The sequence below is a fragment of the Sodiomyces alcalophilus genome, assembly GCF_042370955.1.
Source record: "Sodiomyces alcalophilus JCM 7366 unplaced genomic scaffold ACRALscaffold_1, whole genome shotgun sequence".
NCBI classification, from domain to species: Eukaryota; Fungi; Ascomycota; class Sordariomycetes; order Glomerellales; family Plectosphaerellaceae; genus Sodiomyces; species Sodiomyces alcalophilus.
In genome coordinates, this window is record NW_027263532.1 from 1,782,378 (window position 1) to 1,800,111 (window position 17,734).

The window sequence follows — 17,734 nt, forward strand, 5'->3', positions numbered from 1 at the left end:
CTTTATTTCATCATCATCACCATCATCATCATCACCATCATCATCATGGTCATACGACACTGTTCTTCCCGCCATTATTCATTTATTTCTGGCGCACCATACCATACATACCCCTGTACGACATTTTAATCGCAACTGCTTGCCTCCATTGGACTTGAGAAGCAGCAACACCTTTTACAGCATATCGGGCTCGATCTTATACGGAGAGCAGCAACCTAATTTTTGTTCCTTCTTACCGTTTTCGCTTTTCGTCTCTAGGCAACGGTTTTGGGTGAAGGGTTAGGGAGGCGAATGGGCCAGGGCAACGGTGGAAAACTCGAGTTTACAGGCTGTGATCACCATTGGCGTTTTGGGTGGGAATTAGGGAGAGTGACATCCATGGCTCTCCTGGGCTGTCCATACTCTTGCTGTTTTGTTTTGTTGGTGTTGCATCTGATACCGGATTGCAGAGGGGTAGTAGAGTAAGGAGACCGAACGGTAGCGACAGCCGCGGTGGATCGAGGAATAGATATGAAGAAGAGCCATTAGAATACTTCACATGTTGATATAAGTCTTGTGAAACCACCATCGCTTCCTGCAATCCGCGGCATCTGTTGTTTTGCACACAACGTGAAATATATTGAGGTCGAGAAACAGACCAAGGATGGTATAAGTGGCCGAATCGAATGAGAAAAGGGGATCGTTTTTCTCTGGGTCTGTCGTCGAGGCGCTTGACGGGTGGGAGAACGGTCAAATCACTGGAGATTCTCATCACTGGAAATTATTCTCCCTGAACAAGTCGAGACAATAATAATGACTCGTCACTTTGTCTTTCAGTGGTCCAAAAGAATAATGCGCTCGCCGACGATTTCAGCTGGTGGGTGTGACATGAATATTGAGATCGTCCGTGTCTGGTTTTTGGCTATGACCAGCCAGATGTGTGATATAGGAGACGGGAAGGAGGTTCATGGGATCTGAGTGAGATTTCCCAAGTCGACAATTTCCCAGAGCCTCCGTGTCTCTAAAAAGAGGACGGCCTGTCGTCGGTCGGCCTGGTAGGTAAACCAAGAAAAGCAGGTGTTTGCGAAAAGAAAAAGGAAAAAAAAAAAAGAAAGGAATCATTTGAGAAGCAATAGAGAAGTCAAAGGGGATTTCGTGTAATGAGTGACGGTTCCAAAAGGAGCAAAAAATAAAAGATAATGAAGTTCCGGAGGCGATTCGAACGCCTGACCTATCGCTATCGTTTCCGAAGAACTGCAGGCGATTGCTCTACCCCTGAGCTACCGGAACTGTGATTGTTAATGGGATGACCTTCATTTGCCCTTAAGTAGGACAACCTTTGCTAATCGCTTATCGGATTGACCCACTATTTATGATTAGTCATTGCAGCACGCCCATCTACGCCATCAAGCCAGGTCCAGCCCAAAGGCATTCAGATCCGTCAAACTATCTCCACGTACAAGGCATCAGCGACTTTGATTGCACGTCCAGAATTTACTTGACACCATTTTTTGGCCCGGCGCAAAAGACGTTCATCCCACTCTTTCGCTTGCACGCGGAATACCAGCGACCATGGAGCCTCGCGCTCGAGCCGGCAAAAATGTCGGGAAAATGAACTTTTCCCACCATGAGCGTAAGACGCCGACCTTCCCTTGTCCGACTCTTGCTTTCCTTCAGACGATCGAGGAGAGGTAGAGACCCGCGCTGACCCCCGCTTGTCCCGCGACAGTTGCCCAGCTCCTCTACGCGCACGGGGACGTCCGCCACCCGCTGCCGGAGACGGTACGGGTCCTCGACGAGATTGTAACCGAGTTCATCCAGGGCGCGGCGTTCGAGGCGGCGCGGATGGCGACGTACGCGGGCCGGCAGAAGATCAAGTGGGAGGACTTTGAGTTTGCGTTCCGGAAGAACCCGGCGTACCTGGGCAAGGTGCAGGAGGTGTTCCAGAAGAAGGGCGAGATTGACAACGCGAAGAAGATCTTCACCAAGGACGACGAGGCGGTGCTGATGAAGGACGCGTCGGCGGGCGAGGGGGCCCGTGGGGACAACGCGGCGGGGAAGGGCGGCGCGAACGGGGAGGGGGCGAGCGGGCCGCGGGGCCCACGAGACGAGGAGGAGCTGGGGGAGGCGGACGATATTGACGATGCGCTTTCGGAGCCTGTTTCGCGGCGGGGGAGGCCCTGATTTACAGGACTCATATCCATCCTCCCTGTGTTTTCTTCTTTCGTTCTTCACTCTCGAATTGGTTTACGGCAAAAGCGACGGCGTTTGGGACGGGTCTGATCATTTGGTAATTTCACGACGAACCACCACCACTGGATGCGAATGGGAAGGGGGACTTCTAGGGCCTTTGCCAGCGTGCGGTCCGAATACTTGGGATTGCAAGATGAAGCACTTAGTATAATACAAATGAGCAGACATTGGGACTCGTCGGTTGATCCTAGGTATACTCGGCTCTATAATAACGTTCCCTGGGAAATGGTCTCGCGACAGTTTGAGGTTGACGAGACCAGCTCGTGTTCTCAGCGCTGACAGGTCGTGATTGCGCACACCGATCAAGTTCAACTGTCCAGTCTCGCGATGGTACATCGGCCAAAGACTGGAGATGAAGATGTACAGTATCCTCAAAATCGTGCAGATCTCACAAGGATAGACGATTCGTCTTTTGTCCAGTTGCATCATGCAAATGTCCAATTCACGGCTCACAGGGAGTGGTCGGGAATAGCGCGGGCGTGGGCACGGCATTGAAAAGCCGGCTTCTCGCGGCCTTTTTCCGCCCTCGGTCTCCCCAATCAACTCCGAGTCAGACCCGATATCGGATCGCCTTCATCCAATATGCACCGGAACTGCCTTGGACGGGGCCCCGAGCTTTTGGTGGGGGGAGGAACGAGCTACTAAAAAGAAGCTGATGTTATTTTTACCCTCGTGGATTTCTTGATTTCCTTCTCCACGCCGCTGACCAGTTGAGTGCTATCCTCGGAAGACGTCTTCCTGCCAAATTCTTGGTCATCTTTTTTTCACCTCAACCTTGGACAGTTCTTGACCTCTGTTTCTATCTCCCGCTAGGGACGGGATTATTATTCTGAATCCCAAATCGTGCAGAAAGTTTAGTCTTCCCTTGGCTTGGAGACTGCGAGCCTTAGCTTCTCTGCTTTCTTACATCATTCATGCCGCGCCTGGTCCGACTTTAATCTGTTGAGCTTAGTGCTTCGATCAAGTCATTGACATCTCCATTTTATTGTATTTGTTTTTTATTTGCCTCCGACATTCTCTCAGAACATCCTAGGTACAGCTGCCTAGCATGAGTCCAGCGTGCCAAAATCACTATCGACATGTCTAAACGAACGTCTGGCGAGGTGGGTCAGTTGACCAAACCCGCCACCTCAGACAACCACGAAAATGCTCATGCATCCCCGGACCATATCCAGCCACGTCTATCCGACGAAAACAGTCTTTCCAGTGCGTCCGAGGGTCTCGTAGATGGATTTCTGGATCAGGCAGACCATGATTCTATCCGGCGGTTATCCGTCAACTCTCTCCATCATGCCAGAACATCTCCGGTTGGGGGTAGCGAGCGCGGTCCGCCGTACCCCCCACAGCCGACGCTGGCCTCCAGGTTCGTCAAAGCTCTCCAGGACATCTGGCGCAAAAACCGCGGCGTGGTCATGGTCGCCCTGTCGCAACTATTCGGCGCCCTGATGAACTTGGCGGCGAGAGTGCTCCAGGTCGAAGAGGGAATGCACCCGTTCCAGGTCCTCTTCGCCCGGCAGTCCCTGACCATGCTCGGTGCCGTGGTGTACATGTGGTGGACCAAGACGCCCGACTTTCCGTTCGGTCCCAGAGAGGTCCGAGGCCTCCTGATCGCGCGAGGTGTCTTTGGCTTCTTTGGCATCTACTGCATGTGGTATTCCATGATGTCTCTCCCGCTGGCCGAAGCCACCGTCATCACCTTCCTGGCCCCGAGCATTGCCGGCATCGCCTGCTACGTCGCCTTCCGCGAACCTTTCACCCGCGTGGAACAGATCGGTACCCTCGTGGCCTTCCTCGGCGTCGTGTTCATCGCCCGCCCCGCCTCCCTCTTCTCGGGCTTGGCTCCCGAGGACGAGGTTCCCCACAGCGAAGGGGGAGTATATCCCACCAACGGCACACTGCCGGGTGACCCGCCGGATACGGGACACGACATCGGCCCGGCCGAGCGCATACAGGCCGTCGGGGTGGGCCTCATGGGCGTCTTCGGCGCGGCGGGCGCCTACACCACGATACGGTGGATCGGCAAGCGCGCCCACGCGCTGCTGTCGGTCAACTATTTCGCCAGCATCTGCACGGTGATCTGCCTGGCCGTGCTGGTGACGGCGCCGGCGCTTGGCATCGGACAGCCCGGGCTGCGGTTTGCGCTGCCGCAGGGCCTGCGGCAGTGGAGTCTGCTCCTGTTCCTCGGCCTGATGGGATTCATCATGCAGTTCCTCATGACGGCGGGCTTGCGGGTGGACCGGTCCAACCGGGCCAATGCCATGGTATTCACGCACATGCTCTTCGCGGCCGCCTTTGACCGGTGGGTGTTTGGCACGTCGATGGGGTGGACGAGCCTCGTCGGGTCGGGGCTCATCATTGGCGGGGCGCTGTACATGGTGCTTTGCAAGGAGGAGGCGGTGCCGAAGAAGCCAGGGGGGGATGTCGAGGCGGCGGCGGCCCGGGCTGAGGTACGTGGTGCGGCTGGGGTGCGCGATGCGGAGGCCGTGCCGATGTTGATGGATGTGGATCGGAGCGATGACACTGATGATGATGACGAGACTGTGTTGAACGCGAGCCCGGGGAGATAGGTCTGAAGGCCTAGCATGGTGAATTGGCAGCAAATAAAGGCGATGATGCGACGGGTCAAGTTGGGATAAGAAAAAGACGGTCAGGGAGATACTGGTAGGAGACACTACGAATTGTAAGATGAACGGTATTTTCCAGTAAACCTGTCATTTGGACCTCTGCTTGGTGCTTAAGGTGTTTCTCAGGGGTTCGCTCAACATCGTGTAGGAAATGCCACGGACCAAGCAGCGTAAATCGACTACCGATTGTCCCAGGACCAGATTCGGGGAGGTTGCATATTCAAAGACGGGAGATGAAGGCACTTTGTGCCCTCATTCAAGTGAAAAATACCATCAAGTTCTACTTGAAGCATCACGACTCGCGAAACGTGCAGCTGTTTATGACGCGTTGCCAGGTCACGTGGAGAGCTCGTCAGGTGGGGCCGGTACAGGTACTAAGTACTTTCTGAAGACCTTCCAGAAGTACCTACGTACCCCATTATCAGCAATCGCAAAGCAGCCAAAATCTTCGGAGCTCCATCCATCACCAACCAACAGAACAGCCCGTCCATCTCGCGCAAATCCGACATCCCTCGACATTTCGATCAAGTCGCCCACGGAACCATCCTCGAATCTTTAACGAACTCCTACCGAACCGTCTACCCTACAAACATCAAAAACTGCCATCGACTGTCACCACCTCCAACGGTCACCCGCCTTCCGTCCGCCAAGATGGTCCAGATCAGTGAGGTCCGAGGCAACAATCGGGAGAACCGCACGGCGGCCCATACACATATCAAAGGGCTGGGCTTGAGGGCAGATGGGACGGCAGAGAAGCAAGCGGCCGGCTTTGTCGGCCAGGCGACAGCGAGAGAAGTCAGTCCGCACCATATGCACACCAAGCGTGTTTCGACCCTTGACCTTGGCTAACGATTATGGGTTTATTCTTCTCTAGGCATGTGGCGTGGTAGTGGATCTGATCAAGGCGCAGAGAATGGCGGGTCGCGGGGTGCTTCTGGCAGGAGGACCCGGCACGGGAAAGACGGCGCTCGCGCTCGCCATCAGCCAGGAGCTCGGCACCAAGATTCCGTTCTGCCCCATCGTCGGCAGCGAGATCTACTCGACCGAGGTGAAGAAGACGGAGGTGCTGATGGAGAACTTTAGGCGGGCGATCGGGCTCAAGGTCCGGGAAACGAAGGAGGTGTACGAGGGCGAGGTGACGGAGCTGACGCCCGAGGAGGCGGAGAACCCGCTCGGCGGGTACGGAAAGACCATCAGCACGCTGCTCATCGGGCTCAAGAGCGCCAAGGGCCAGAAGAAGCTGCGGCTCGACCCCAGCATATACGAGGCGATCCAGAAGGAGCGCGTGTCGGTGGGCGACGTCATCTACATCGAGGCCAACACGGGCGCGTGCAAGCGGGTCGGGCGGTCGGACGCGTACGCCACCGAGTTTGACCTGGAGGCCGAGGAGTACGTCCCGATCCCCAAGGGCGAGGTGCACAAGAAGAAGGAGATTGTGCAGGACGTGACGCTGCATGACCTCGACGTGGCCAACGCGCGGCCCCAGGGCGGGCAGGACATAATGAGCATGATGGGCCAGCTGATGAAGCCCAAGATGACGGAGATTACCGAGAAGCTGCGCGGCGAGATTAACAAGGTTGTGAGCAAGTACATTGACCAGGGCGTGGCGGAGCTTGTGCCGGGCGTGTTGTTTATTGACGAGGTGGGTTTTTTCCCCCCCTTTTTTTTCCGGGCGTATTCCTCGCCGCTGCTAACTTTGCAATGACTACCTAGGCACACATGCTCGATGTAGAATGTTTCACGTATCTGAACCGCGCATTGGAATCGAGCATCTCGCCCATTGTGGTGTTAGCGTCCAACCGTGGAATGGCGACGCTGCGCGGCACGGACGAGATGGTGGCGGCGCACGGCATTCCGACGGATTTCCTGGCGCGGCTGCTCATCATTCCAACGACGCCGTACGACGCCGACGAGATCAAGCGCATTGTTCGCGTCCGGTCCACCACCGAGGCCGTGGCCATCTCGGACGCGGCCATTGACAAGATTGCCGAGCACGGCGTTCGCATCAGCCTGCGGGTATTGCCTGCAGCTGCTCACACCGGCAAGGTATTTATTTTTGTTTTATCCTTTCTTATCTCCCGTTCTTCACTTTTTGGTGACACGGAACCACTTTAATGTGTTTCTGGGCCGTCCTACCGGCTGTCCTTGATTCCATCCGAGACATTTCCGTCGTTCAGAGAGAATGTATTACTGACGACTCCACGACACAGCATTCTTGCCAAGGCAAACGGTCGAAGCCAAATCGACGTCCAGGATGTGGCCGAGTGCGAGGACCTGTTCGTCGACGCCCGGCGCAGTGCGAGCCTTTTGTCCAAGGAGAGCGGGAAAGGCTACATCTCATAAGATGGGGGACAGACTTGTATCAAGGCCCGGCATGGTCATTCTGATCAGTCGGAATTAACATGTAATACGCGCATCACGGCACACGCACGGATTCTCGGGACCGTTCATTGCGGTCTCCTGTCTTAATTGGGTCATAGCAGAATTCGAGGACTCGGGAGCCAAAGGAGAAAAGGAGAAACGAGGTCCAAGGGGCAGGGCAAGGAGGGAGGGAAAGAGAATCGGCCAAAGAGAAAAGGAGTCAGCGCCAATTCCACAATATCTTGTACAAAAGAACGGTTCAACGGCGTCAATGACTTTAGATGGTCACACAAAACGAAGTGTAGGGTATTCGGGAGACCCACGTCTCATGTCAGGCCAACAACCGGTTAGACTGAGAGACGGACGAGTACTGAGAGACGGGCGAGTACTGAGAGACGGGCGAGTACGAATTAGAACGAATTGGTGAACACTTCGATGGCCAGAACGAGTGTTGACGAGTTAATGGTACGACGTCGATGGATCATAGTGCTGCGTTTGCAGATGCGACCGGCTTATAAGACATTTCCGGTCCCTCTTCTCTCTCGCCCCGAGACACATTCATTATCCATTCAACCAAGAATGAGCGGTGGGTGGTCGCAATTTCTCATCAAGGCGAATCCGAGTGCAGCTTTGTTTCTTTGAGCAACCTTGTCGAAGCCGCCCAACGATGAAAGGGAGTGGAATGCGAGAGAGAAGAAAGGGAAAAAAGGGAAAAAGGGAAAACCCCTGTCACGTGGAGAAGAAAGGGTCAAAGGGAAACATAAAGAGCACAAGGAGTGAAAGGAAGCAACTAAACTAGATTCGGCCGTCGGTTCATCATCATTGCCTTTGTCCCCCCGGCGAGTGGCGTGTAAGTGGGAAGACGAGAGCATTGCCGCATTCCAGGCCATGGAGATGATCCCGGCATTCCAACGCTTCCGTTTCCTACAATAGCTTGAGCATTGTTACCGTCTCGCTTTTTGCGGCCTCCCTCTGATCAAGACCGTGGGCTCCATTCTTTCCATTCTTTGACAGGTGAAGAGACAGGGGGAAGGGGTTGACCACTTTAGAATGGAGAAGGAGAAGCAGAATCGGTGACGCAAGAAAGACAAGGGCAGACGAAGACGAAGACGAAGACGAAGACGGGGACAAGACGGCAGAAGGGTAAAGAGAAGACGACGTACAAGCTGACCGAGAGTGAAGCAGGGAGAGGGAACAAGAAAACAAAGGACAAGGCGGACAGAAATAGTAGAAGCAAAAGAAGAAAGAGAAGAAAGAGGAGGAGCGAAGCTTGATCCCAAGGATAGTAAATCATCTCGAGGCGCCCATGGGTTTCTTTCAAGTCTTTGATCTTGAGGTATGTTTCTCTGCTCGTCTTCTCCCCCGTCCGGCTTCCTCTGCCTTTCCAGCTTTCCTTGTGATATTCTTTTGTTCTTTTCCTCTTTTACTACCCATTGGACTCGCCTCTTTTGCTCACCCTTGTCACGACTGTTATTATTATATCTTCTGGTACAGAGACTGAGGTGTTGACTGTCAAGACAGATATATCCTTCCCTCGCAGACGAAAAGCGAACAACGAAACGCCAAACGAAGGGAACAAGAAGGAAAAGCAACCAGGAATTTTGCATCGGGCTCTTGCTTACACAGGCTTTCCTTTCTTCCGTCGTCTTCTTTGCCTGCCTTCTTTCTTTACACGAATGAAGGGGGATCCAAACGCTGCCACGTCCAAAGCACAAAGAAGAGTAGGAAAGGCATTGCTACACTCCACGCCGAGGGGGGTGAGAAACGAAGGAGGATAGGAAGACGTACGACAAGCAGCAGCAGACTTCCCGCCGAACCGAATACATCTGCCGAATCAACGGGGACCTCAAATCGACGCGAGGTCTTACAGAGGGAAGCCGACGCAGGAGCAGGAAAGTAGACGAGCGAGAGAGATTCTAAGGATATCTTACGAAAAAGGACACAGACCCAGCCAACCAAGGCCGGAGAGTGGCTCGTCATATCTGCAGCGAACGGCCTCAACTTCCGGTACGCTCCCGAGACATATGAGAGGATGTGCCCCCGGCTCGCCGCTTAGACCCCTCCCGTTCGACGCCTTCGTGTTATCACTTGACCGACTCACCGAGCCTTCTATCAATCCATACGACGACCCCCTGGGGCCATTGAACCGACCGCCAGACCCCGGCGAACGCTGTCCGGTCTATAGACGGAACGCAACCACCACCACCACCACCACCACCCTGCGTTGGTCATTGTCGTTGCATGGTCCTGCATGGTCCTGCTCCTGGACATCAGCCATCATTGTCCCCCGTCTTCCCACCTTGCTGTCCTTTGAGAGGTCAGTTGAAGAGAACCCTGAGCCTTGTTCAGCCCCTTGTCCACAGAAGAACGGTCAGTCGAAGCAAACCAGAGGACAATCGCTTCGGAAGGCGTCTCGGAGCCCGGGCCCTGTCTATCCCTTTTCCCCTCCTCCTCTCGATTGTCGACTGTCTTCTCATATCTCTTCTCTGTTCTGCTCCTCTGATATTTCTTCTCTCTCCCCCAACAATACCCATCCATCTATCACTCTTCTCCGCCGAGGCGAGTCAATCTTCCTCATCCATCTTGCCCACCCATCTTGCCCACCCCTCCCACTCCATCCAGTACACGCCCCTCCATTGGAGACATTGCACTTTGTGTGTGTCCGTGTGTGTGTCTCGCCCCTTTCCTTGACTTGCCCCTACCTACTCCCATCTATATGCGTACACGACAGCGCACGTATCACCTCGAGCAACATTCTCGCTACGGCGGTGGGGTGATCCAAACCAAACGACGGCCACGGAGCCCAGCCACCACGGTGCCAGCATGGTCATCGGTCTCCCTCTCCAATAATCAGAGACCGACCGCCGCCGCTCCGTTTGCACCGTCTAAAATGACAGACGACGCAAGCCGGCCCCAGACTCGTGCGTCCTCTTCCTCTCAGCAGAAGCAGCCGCAACAGAACCCCCAGCCGCAGCCGCCGTCTCAGTCGCAGTCCCAGTCGCAGTCTCACCCGCAGTCCCCGTCCCAGAAACGGCGGCGCGCTTCCTCCTCTTCCGAGGGCAGCGCCTCGGCTGCCTCCTCCTCCATCCACTGGGCCATGGACCGCAGGGCAAGCCAGGGCACCATCGCCTCCGACGACGTACCGTTGCTGCCGAGTCGAGATAGAGACCGTCCCCCGGCGGTGCCTGTGGGCTCGGAAAGGGAAGAAGCAGCCACCGGCGCAAGGAAAAGGACGGCGGCTCCGGATCAAAAGTACGAGGGGCCGGCGGCTGGCCATCCGCGCGCGCCCGCCCGTCTCACCTTGGACGCATCCTCTTCTGCCACTGCTTCGTCGCAGGCGGGTTACGAGGGTGGAAGGGATTTTATCTGCCTCTGTACTCCTGCACCCAAGGTTCCCAGACCACGCAACGGTGAGCACATTCAGTCCTTGTTCTTTTTCTTTCTTTCTCCTTTTTCTTTTTTACCTTTTTCCCGCCTTCGTCTTCTTCGCACAACCCCGGGGCGATCCATGTCCTTTGTTCTCTCTTCCGAGACAAGAGACATGACAACCTGGCGTGGAGACGGATGAAAGAAAGAGAAAGACGAAAAAAAGATAGAAAAACACTTGCCTCGCCGTTCTGTTGCTGACTTGTACTTCCCCCTTTTTTCACAGCTTTCATTCTCTACAGACAACACCACCAGGCCCAGGTCGTGGCCCAGAACCCCGGCCTGGCCAATCCCGACATTTCCAAGATTATAGGCGAGCAGTGGCGCGTGCAACCGGAAGAGGTCAAGGAAAGCTGGAAGAAGCTGGCCGAGGAGGAGAAGCAGCGGCACCAGCGCCAGTATCCCGACTACCGGTACCAGCCTCGCCGTGGTCAGCGGCCGGGAAGCCGACCGACCTCGGCATCGGGCGAGGATCCCGGTCGGTGTGCCAAGTGCGGCGGTCGATTCATCGCCACGCCGAGGACGCCTTCGACGCCGCTCCTGACGCCGACGGCTGCACGATCCACCAGTATGCAGATGCAGCAGCAGCAGCAACAGCAACAGCAACAGCAGCAGCACCAGCAGCACCAACAACAGCACTACAACACCAGCGAGTCGGCTCGTCACACCCTTCCACCCGGAAGATCGGCGTACCCCTCTTATCCCCACGGAAGCTTGCGGGATATTGAAGAAGAATACGAATCCGCCATGTCGCCGTTAGAAGTCAAGCGGCGTCGGTACAATCCAGGCACGCCGAGTCAGCCTTACTACTATTCCATGCCTGCCTCCCCGAGCCCCTACCATCCTCATCAACCTCAGGGCCAGCACCCACCTCGGCAGTATCATCACCATCATCCGTACGCGAGACAGTCGAGACACACGTCCATGGGCGGGATAGGCCCACCATCCGCAGTGCCAGGTCCCGGCTCGGGCTACGGAGCAGGTCCATTGCCCGGCCCGTCTGCTCTTGCGAGGTCGAGTCACGGTACGATGGGTCCGCCGCCTCCTCCATCACACCCGCGACAAACCCGGTCGGGAGCATCAACGCCGTATCCTTCTTCCGGACCAGGTCGGGGTCGGGGTCCGGGTGGATTCGATGAGAGTTTACGGCTTCCCCCCTTGCAGACGCAAATCCCCCCGCCGACCCCGACGCCAACCGAGTCGGACCACGGCGCCAGCAGCTCCGGGATTCACCCCCCCGGGAACTCGCTGGGGTTGGACATCCTGCACCCGCACCCCCGCTCGCGCGACGACCAGGCAGCACGCAGCCTCGAGGCCATGGTCATGACGATCCCGTTCATCAACAAGCTCAAGGTCCTGGCCAAGATCAGCCCGCCGCTCGCGCCGCCCGGTCCGACCAGCCCGGGGGTCGAGACGCGGGGCGCGGTAATCGCCGTCGAGGGCTCGGATCCCTCGGATACCAGGGGCGTCGAGCAGGTCGGGGCCGCCATCCACCGGGCGCTACTGGCTACGAACGAGGTCGAAGTGAAGACGTGGAGTGACGACATGGGAGCCGTCGGTCTGGGCCTGGAAGAGGACCGCCGGACGAGTAGTGCCGGTAGCCAGTCGGCTGGGACCAGCAGGAGGGGGAGCGGTGTGCAAGCGGCCACGGGTGGGACGGGGACGGGATTGTTGTCGGATTTATACGTCGAGTACATGCAAAAGGTGATGCAGTGGCATGAAAAGTCGCAGCAGATCGCGCGGCACGTCACGACGCGGCCTGGGATCGGGCTCCCATTCCCGGGCGAGAGTCAGGGCCAAAGTCAGGGCCAGCTGGTTCGGAGGGCTTCAGAGGGCGAGGCGATTTCGACGGCGCGGATCGGGACTTCGTCTGCGGCGGCTTCGTTTGTGCCTCCCGGATCGTCGTCGTCGTTGTCGTCGTCGTCTACTTCTCCTTCTGTCCCGCCGACGAAGATACCGGTGGCGTTGCTAAACGGGGGGTTCAGCTTGAGTTTGTCTGACCGGTATGCGTGCCGGATTCCTATTGCGGACTCGTATGCCCCCGTGGACCACTGGCAGTGGATGGCGACGCTGTGGAGAGGGGTCGTGGGGCCGGATCTGGTCATTTACGTGAAGACCTGCCCGGAGGACGAAGTTGCCGGCGGGCCGACGGTGGAGTTTAAGGATGCCCGGATCGTGATGGTGAAAGTGGCCGAAGGGAAGGGCCTGGATGAGAAGACGGAGCGGCGGCTTTGCTTTGAGGTTGTCGAGTGGTTGCGCGGTGGGAGCTTCAAGGAAGGGTTTGGACGAGAGTGAGAAGGGAGAGGATTAGGAATGTCGGTAAAGATGTAGCGAATGTTTCCATTAGTGATCTGTATCAGTATCATCACCCAACAGAGGGTTTCTAATACGAGTCTTGTGGGAAGGGTAGGGAGTAGGGAAGATAGCATGGAAAGGAGAATAAGGAGCGTGTTTCTAGACTCGATACAATGTGTTTCCCTACCGGGCTCTTCAGTCCCCTCTTTTCATCTGGTAGTAATGTTAGTGGAGGAAAAGAATTGCTAGCCTTTAGTCTTGAGATTCTTAGTATAGAATTTCGTGATGTTTTTTTGGTGTTTTGGTGTTTTGGTCAGCAAGGACGTTCCTCGGCTGACATAATCAATTCCTTTACCTACATATCCATATATCCGGATGACCCACATCCCGGCGCGTTTATCCGAACGCGTTCCTCATTTACGAAGTACTCGCTCAATTGAACGGTCAGTCTTGTCTCAACTCCAAGGCCAACCGATAGGAACGACAGTCGACACGCACGAATATGATTCCCCTCCAATGAAGCCGCCAACATGTCAGAGATAGTAGTCGGCCAAACCATCCAACTCAGCGATGGCCGCACAGGCGTGGTCCGTTTCGTCGGCACCGCCCACTTCGCCCCGGGCGACTGGGTCGGCATCGAGCTCGACGAGGACACGGGCAAGAACGACGGCAGCGTCCAGGGCGAGCGCTACTTTGACTGTGCCATGGGCCATGGCATGTTCGTCCGCCCGCCCACCTTGACCATCCTCGCCCAGCCACCTCCCCGTACATCCGCCGCCGCTGCGAAACCTCTGGCCCGCAAACCGAGCAGACCCAGCAGCTTTGCCCCGGCCACGGGAAGGGTTTCGAGCACGGGGGATGCGGGTCTGTCCAAGAGGATGAGTCTGAATGCTGCCAGTCCCAGCCCGGCGCCTCGGATGACTCGTCCTCCCAGCATTGGCAGGGTAAGCCCAGGTTCCCCTTGCCTCGTCTACCATTATACATGGCCGGCCTGACCTGACCCCTTCCTGTCTCTAGTCCCCTACGAAATCGCCAACGAAACAAGTCGGCTCGGCCACCTCCAGCACCGTCCCATCACGCACAAGCACCCCTATCAATACCCGGGGCACCATTACCAGTGCCAGGACTCGTCCGTCTATCGGGGGCACACGCACCTCCATGGGACCTCCCGCTGTCCCTGCGTCCCGCGTATCTCGACAACCGTCCGTTTCCTCCGTCACATCACGCCCCGGGTCTGGAGCTACCACAAGACCTTCAAGCGCCCGGCTCTCTTTCGCTGGTCGAGCTGTTTCGAAAACCGAACCCGTACGGCGGCCATCGGTCGACCTACAAGCCGGCAGACGATCTGCCACGACGACCAATGCCGACAATGGGGTTGCCACGTCACCGTCCAAGGGAACCGGCAGGCCGTCGCCACCCATCAGTAGCCCCGTACAAGCGAGGACCAGAGCGTTGGAGAGCAGAACAACTGGCGGAGTGCCGCCGACAACCACGGGCCCAGCGAGAGCTGCAACGACGACTGCCGCATCCCGTACAACGACGGCGCCGAGTAATACTGCCGCTGCCCGGGAGAACGAAGATCTCAAGGCCAAGCTAAGAGTACTGGAGCGGAAGCGGCTGGAAGACCGCGAGAAGCTCAAGCAGCTGGAGAAAATCCAAGAGGAGCGAGACAAGTACGAGACCATCATCCAGAAACTCCAGACGAAATTCCAACCCCAGCAAGCCGAGAATACCGAGCTGCGCAAGCAGCTGAAAGAAGCCGAGGCCATGTTGGAGTCTGTGGAACAGCTCCAGGCCGAACACGAGACCACGCTGGAACTCGCAACCCTGGATCGGGAGATGGCCGAGGAGACGGCTGAAGTATTAAAGGCCGAACTGGATGCGCTGAAGCAAAAGACGGAAGAACTCGAGCTGGAAGTCGAAATCCTGCGCGAGGAGAACCAGGAGTTCGCCACCGGCATGACGCCCGAAGAGATCTCCAGCGCCGGTTGGCTGCAGATGGAAAAGACCAACGAGCGTTTGAGGGAAGCCCTGATACGCCTGCGAGATTTGACACAGGCACAGGAGGCCGAGCTGAGGGACCAGATCAAGGCGTTGGAAACCGACCTACAAGACTTTGGAGTGGTCAAAGAACAGTTCGAGGCGGCCAAAGAAAAACTCGCCCAGTCCGAGAGCACGGTCGAAGACCTCCGGCAACAGTTGGATAACGCCTTGGGGGCGGAGGATATGATCGAGGACCTGACGGAGCGCAACATGAGCATGGCGGAACACATCGAGGAGCTCAAGGCCGTCATCGAGGACCTGGAAAATCTCAAGGAGATCAACGACGAGCTCGAAATCAACCACGTGCAGAACGAGAAGGAGTTGCAGGAGGAGATTGACTTCAAGGATAGCGTCATCGCCGAGCAGGCGCGGCGGGCGGGCCAGCAGGAGGACGCCATCGAAGACATGGAGTACACGCTGTCCCGGTTCCGGGAGCTGGTCACGAGCCTGCAGAGCGACCTGGAGGACATGCGCGCATCCAACGCCGTCACCGAGGCCGAGTCGGAACAGCTCGACAGCAAGTCGCGTGCCATGATGGACCTAAACATGAAGCTCCAGATCTCCGCCGCCAAGACCCAGGTCAAGACCATCGACCTGGAGCTCCGGAGGCTCGAGGCCCAGGAAGCCGAGCAGCACCTCGAGATTGTCAAGCTCTTCCTGCCCGAGACGTACGAGGACGACCGGAACTCGGTCCTCGCCCTCCTCCGATTCAAGCGCGTGGCCTTCAAGGCCGGTCTCCTGCACGGCTTCCTCCGGGAACGCGTCAGCGGCCAGCCGCAGCCGCACGCGGGACACGAGGACGACGTCTTCTCGGGCTGCGACGCCATTGACAAGCTCACCTGGGTGGCCGCCATGTGCGACCGCTTCGTCAACGCCATCAGCCACTGCTCGCTGGAGCAGTTCCACCGCTTCCAGGGGGCGCTCTTCGAGCTCGAACCCGTCGAGCGGGCCCTCAACGGCTGGATCGACGGCCTGCGCCGGGACGAACTCAAGGAGGAGAAGTGCGCGAGCGAGCTGCAGCGCTCCATGGCGCTCATGTCCCATCTCGCCGAGGTGCACATTCCCACGGACAACAACAACCCCCGCAGCTTCATCGACGACGTGCATATGCGCGCCCTCGTCCTCCAGAGCCATCTCGAGTCGGCCGCTACTGCCATCACGACGGCCCGGACCATGGTGCAGAGGGTGGTGCCGGAGAACAACGAAGGCGGAGAAGAGAGCGACCTGGAGCAGAATTTCGCCAAGAAGACCGAGTTTATGGTCAGCCAGACCCGCAGCGCCAAGGTCATCGCCGGCAAGGCGGTGCGTGCCCTGGAGGACCTCAAGACTCGGTCCCTGTCGCTGGTGCCGGATCCCAGCACGCGGGAAGCCTTCGAGCGGTGCGAAGAGGCGGGCCGGGGACTTGCTGCGCTCGCCCGCCAGATCGGGTTCGACCTGCACGCGCTTCTGCACGAGGAGGGCCGGACCGAACCGTATACCTACGAGGAAGTCCAGAACACCATGACGAATACGTCCATGACGGCCACTTCGTCGACCGAGCCCGACATCTTTACCGCGTTTGCATCCAAGCTCCGCATCACCACCCAGCAAATCACCGACCTGGCGGCGCTGAGCAGCGACCTCACCCAGGTACACGAATTCGACGTGGAACCGGCGCCATGGAAGCTACGGGCCGAAGAGCTCAAAGCTCTCAAGACGATCCCCGTCGACGCCGAGGAGGAACTGCGGCGCGTCAAGGAGGAACGCAACGAAGCGCGGCGCAACATTGCGCAACGCGACGAGGCCCTCAGCACGGCCATGCTCAAGATCGAGACGCTCGAGTCGCGCATGCGCGACGCACACGCCAAGGCGGCGCGCATGGAGGCGCTCGAGGCGCAGGTCGAGGCGGCCCAGCAAGGCGCGGCAGCACTCCGGGACGACATGGAGAAGCAGGACCGCGAGCTCAAGGCGCTCGAGACGGAGCGCGACTACTGGAAGAAGATGATGGGCGACAGCAAGGCGTTCGCCGGCATGGCCTCGGGCGACGACGACGACGACGACGACGACGCGGCCGCCGGCGGGAGGGCCAGCAAACTGGCCAAGCTGGGCCAGGGCCACGAGCGGGCGGTGGCAACGGCGCGCGAGATGGACGCGCTCAAGGCGGACGTGGCCAGCCTGCAGGCGGCGGTGCGGTACCTGCGCGAGGACAACCGGCGGGCGCGGACGACGGAGCAGGGCGACTACGACTGGCTCGCCGAGCCGCTGCGCAAGGGACCGTCGGCGGCCGAGCAGCGGCGGGCGCTGGTGGCGGCGGAGGGCCGGGACGTGCTGGGCGAGCTGGTGCGGTTCGCGACGGGGGCGCGGGTGTACGACCTCGGCGCGTTGCCGGCGGATAAGCTTGCGTGGCGGCCGGCGCGGAGCACGCCGCAGTACCATGCGGCCAGGCAGATGGAGGACCTGGCGGCGTGGAAGGGGTGGAGGGATTCGGTGGTGGAAAAGTCGGATGTGGTGCTGGGGCGGAGGAAGGGGGGCGATGGCGGGACGAGGGCCGAGACGATGCGGCGCAGGGCTGCGGCGGCGAGGTTGCAGATTCGACTTCCTGGGTCGGATGGCAAGGTTATACCCGGCAGTGGACGGCATGTTCAGATTGTGGGGAGTCGTGAGTGGGAGGGATTGCAAGGCCGGTTGGCTGGTGTATGATTTGTTTCTTTTTCATTCCATTTGTTTTGATTTGGTTGGGTCATGAACGTGTCGTTGTCCATCACTCATGACAT

General features: G+C 57.8%; 6 protein-coding genes and 1 non-coding gene across 7 annotated transcripts; 5 read left to right on the plus strand and 2 right to left on the minus strand.

Moving 5' to 3' along the window:
- Nucleotides 1-1,182: 1,182 nt before the first annotated feature.
- Nucleotides 1,183-1,269, minus strand: ACRALDRAFT_t65. Its single transcript has one exon. It is a non-coding gene; the product is annotated as a tRNA-Cys (tRNA).
- A 163-nt stretch (nucleotides 1,270-1,432) lies between these two features.
- Nucleotides 1,433-2,478, plus strand: ACRALDRAFT_1046777 (uncharacterized protein). The gene is made up of 2 exons (XM_071015466.1): nucleotides 1,433-1,612; nucleotides 1,709-2,478. The coding sequence occupies exons 1-2, from the start codon at nucleotides 1,552-1,554 to the stop codon at nucleotides 2,161-2,163; spliced, it is 516 nt and encodes a 171-aa protein (XP_070878885.1). The 5' UTR covers nucleotides 1,433-1,551; the 3' UTR covers nucleotides 2,164-2,478.
- A 463-nt stretch (nucleotides 2,479-2,941) lies between these two features.
- ACRALDRAFT_1060150 (uncharacterized protein) lies at nucleotides 2,942-4,966 on the plus strand. The gene has a single exon (XM_071016188.1). The coding sequence runs from the start codon at nucleotides 3,312-3,314 to the stop codon at nucleotides 4,797-4,799; it is 1,488 nt and encodes a 495-aa protein (XP_070878886.1). The 5' UTR covers nucleotides 2,942-3,311; the 3' UTR covers nucleotides 4,800-4,966.
- Nucleotides 4,967-5,151: 185 nt separating this feature from the next.
- Nucleotides 5,152-7,784, plus strand: ACRALDRAFT_1060148 (uncharacterized protein; the record flags this gene model as incomplete). Its single annotated transcript, XM_071016187.1, has 4 exons — nucleotides 5,152-5,651; nucleotides 5,731-6,498; nucleotides 6,570-6,902; nucleotides 7,067-7,784. Coding segments are annotated over exons 1-4 (1,378 nt in total), but the record flags the coding sequence as incomplete, so codon positions are not given.
- ACRALDRAFT_206059 (uncharacterized protein) lies at nucleotides 7,254-8,824 on the minus strand (the record flags this gene model as incomplete). The annotated part of the gene is made up of 9 exons (XM_071021929.1): nucleotides 7,254-7,492; nucleotides 7,541-7,605; nucleotides 7,647-7,728; nucleotides 7,792-7,943; nucleotides 7,989-8,131; nucleotides 8,166-8,222; nucleotides 8,296-8,597; nucleotides 8,674-8,714; nucleotides 8,760-8,824. 9 exons carry the CDS (start codon nucleotides 8,822-8,824, stop codon nucleotides 7,254-7,256), a joined length of 1,146 nt encoding a protein of 381 aa, XP_070878888.1.
- A 1,283-nt stretch (nucleotides 8,825-10,107) lies between these two features.
- Nucleotides 10,108-12,938, plus strand: ACRALDRAFT_2038633 (uncharacterized protein; the record flags this gene model as incomplete). Its single annotated transcript, XM_071020894.1, has 2 exons — nucleotides 10,108-10,627; nucleotides 10,870-12,938. 2 exons carry the CDS (start codon nucleotides 10,108-10,110, stop codon nucleotides 12,936-12,938), a joined length of 2,589 nt encoding a protein of 862 aa, XP_070878889.1.
- Nucleotides 12,939-13,468: 530 nt separating this feature from the next.
- Nucleotides 13,469-17,660, plus strand: ACRALDRAFT_2038634 (uncharacterized protein; the record flags this gene model as incomplete). Its single annotated transcript, XM_071020895.1, has 2 exons — nucleotides 13,469-13,882; nucleotides 13,956-17,660. 2 exons carry the CDS (start codon nucleotides 13,469-13,471, stop codon nucleotides 17,658-17,660), a joined length of 4,119 nt encoding a protein of 1,372 aa, XP_070878890.1.
- Between the last annotated feature and the right edge of the window lie 74 nt (nucleotides 17,661-17,734).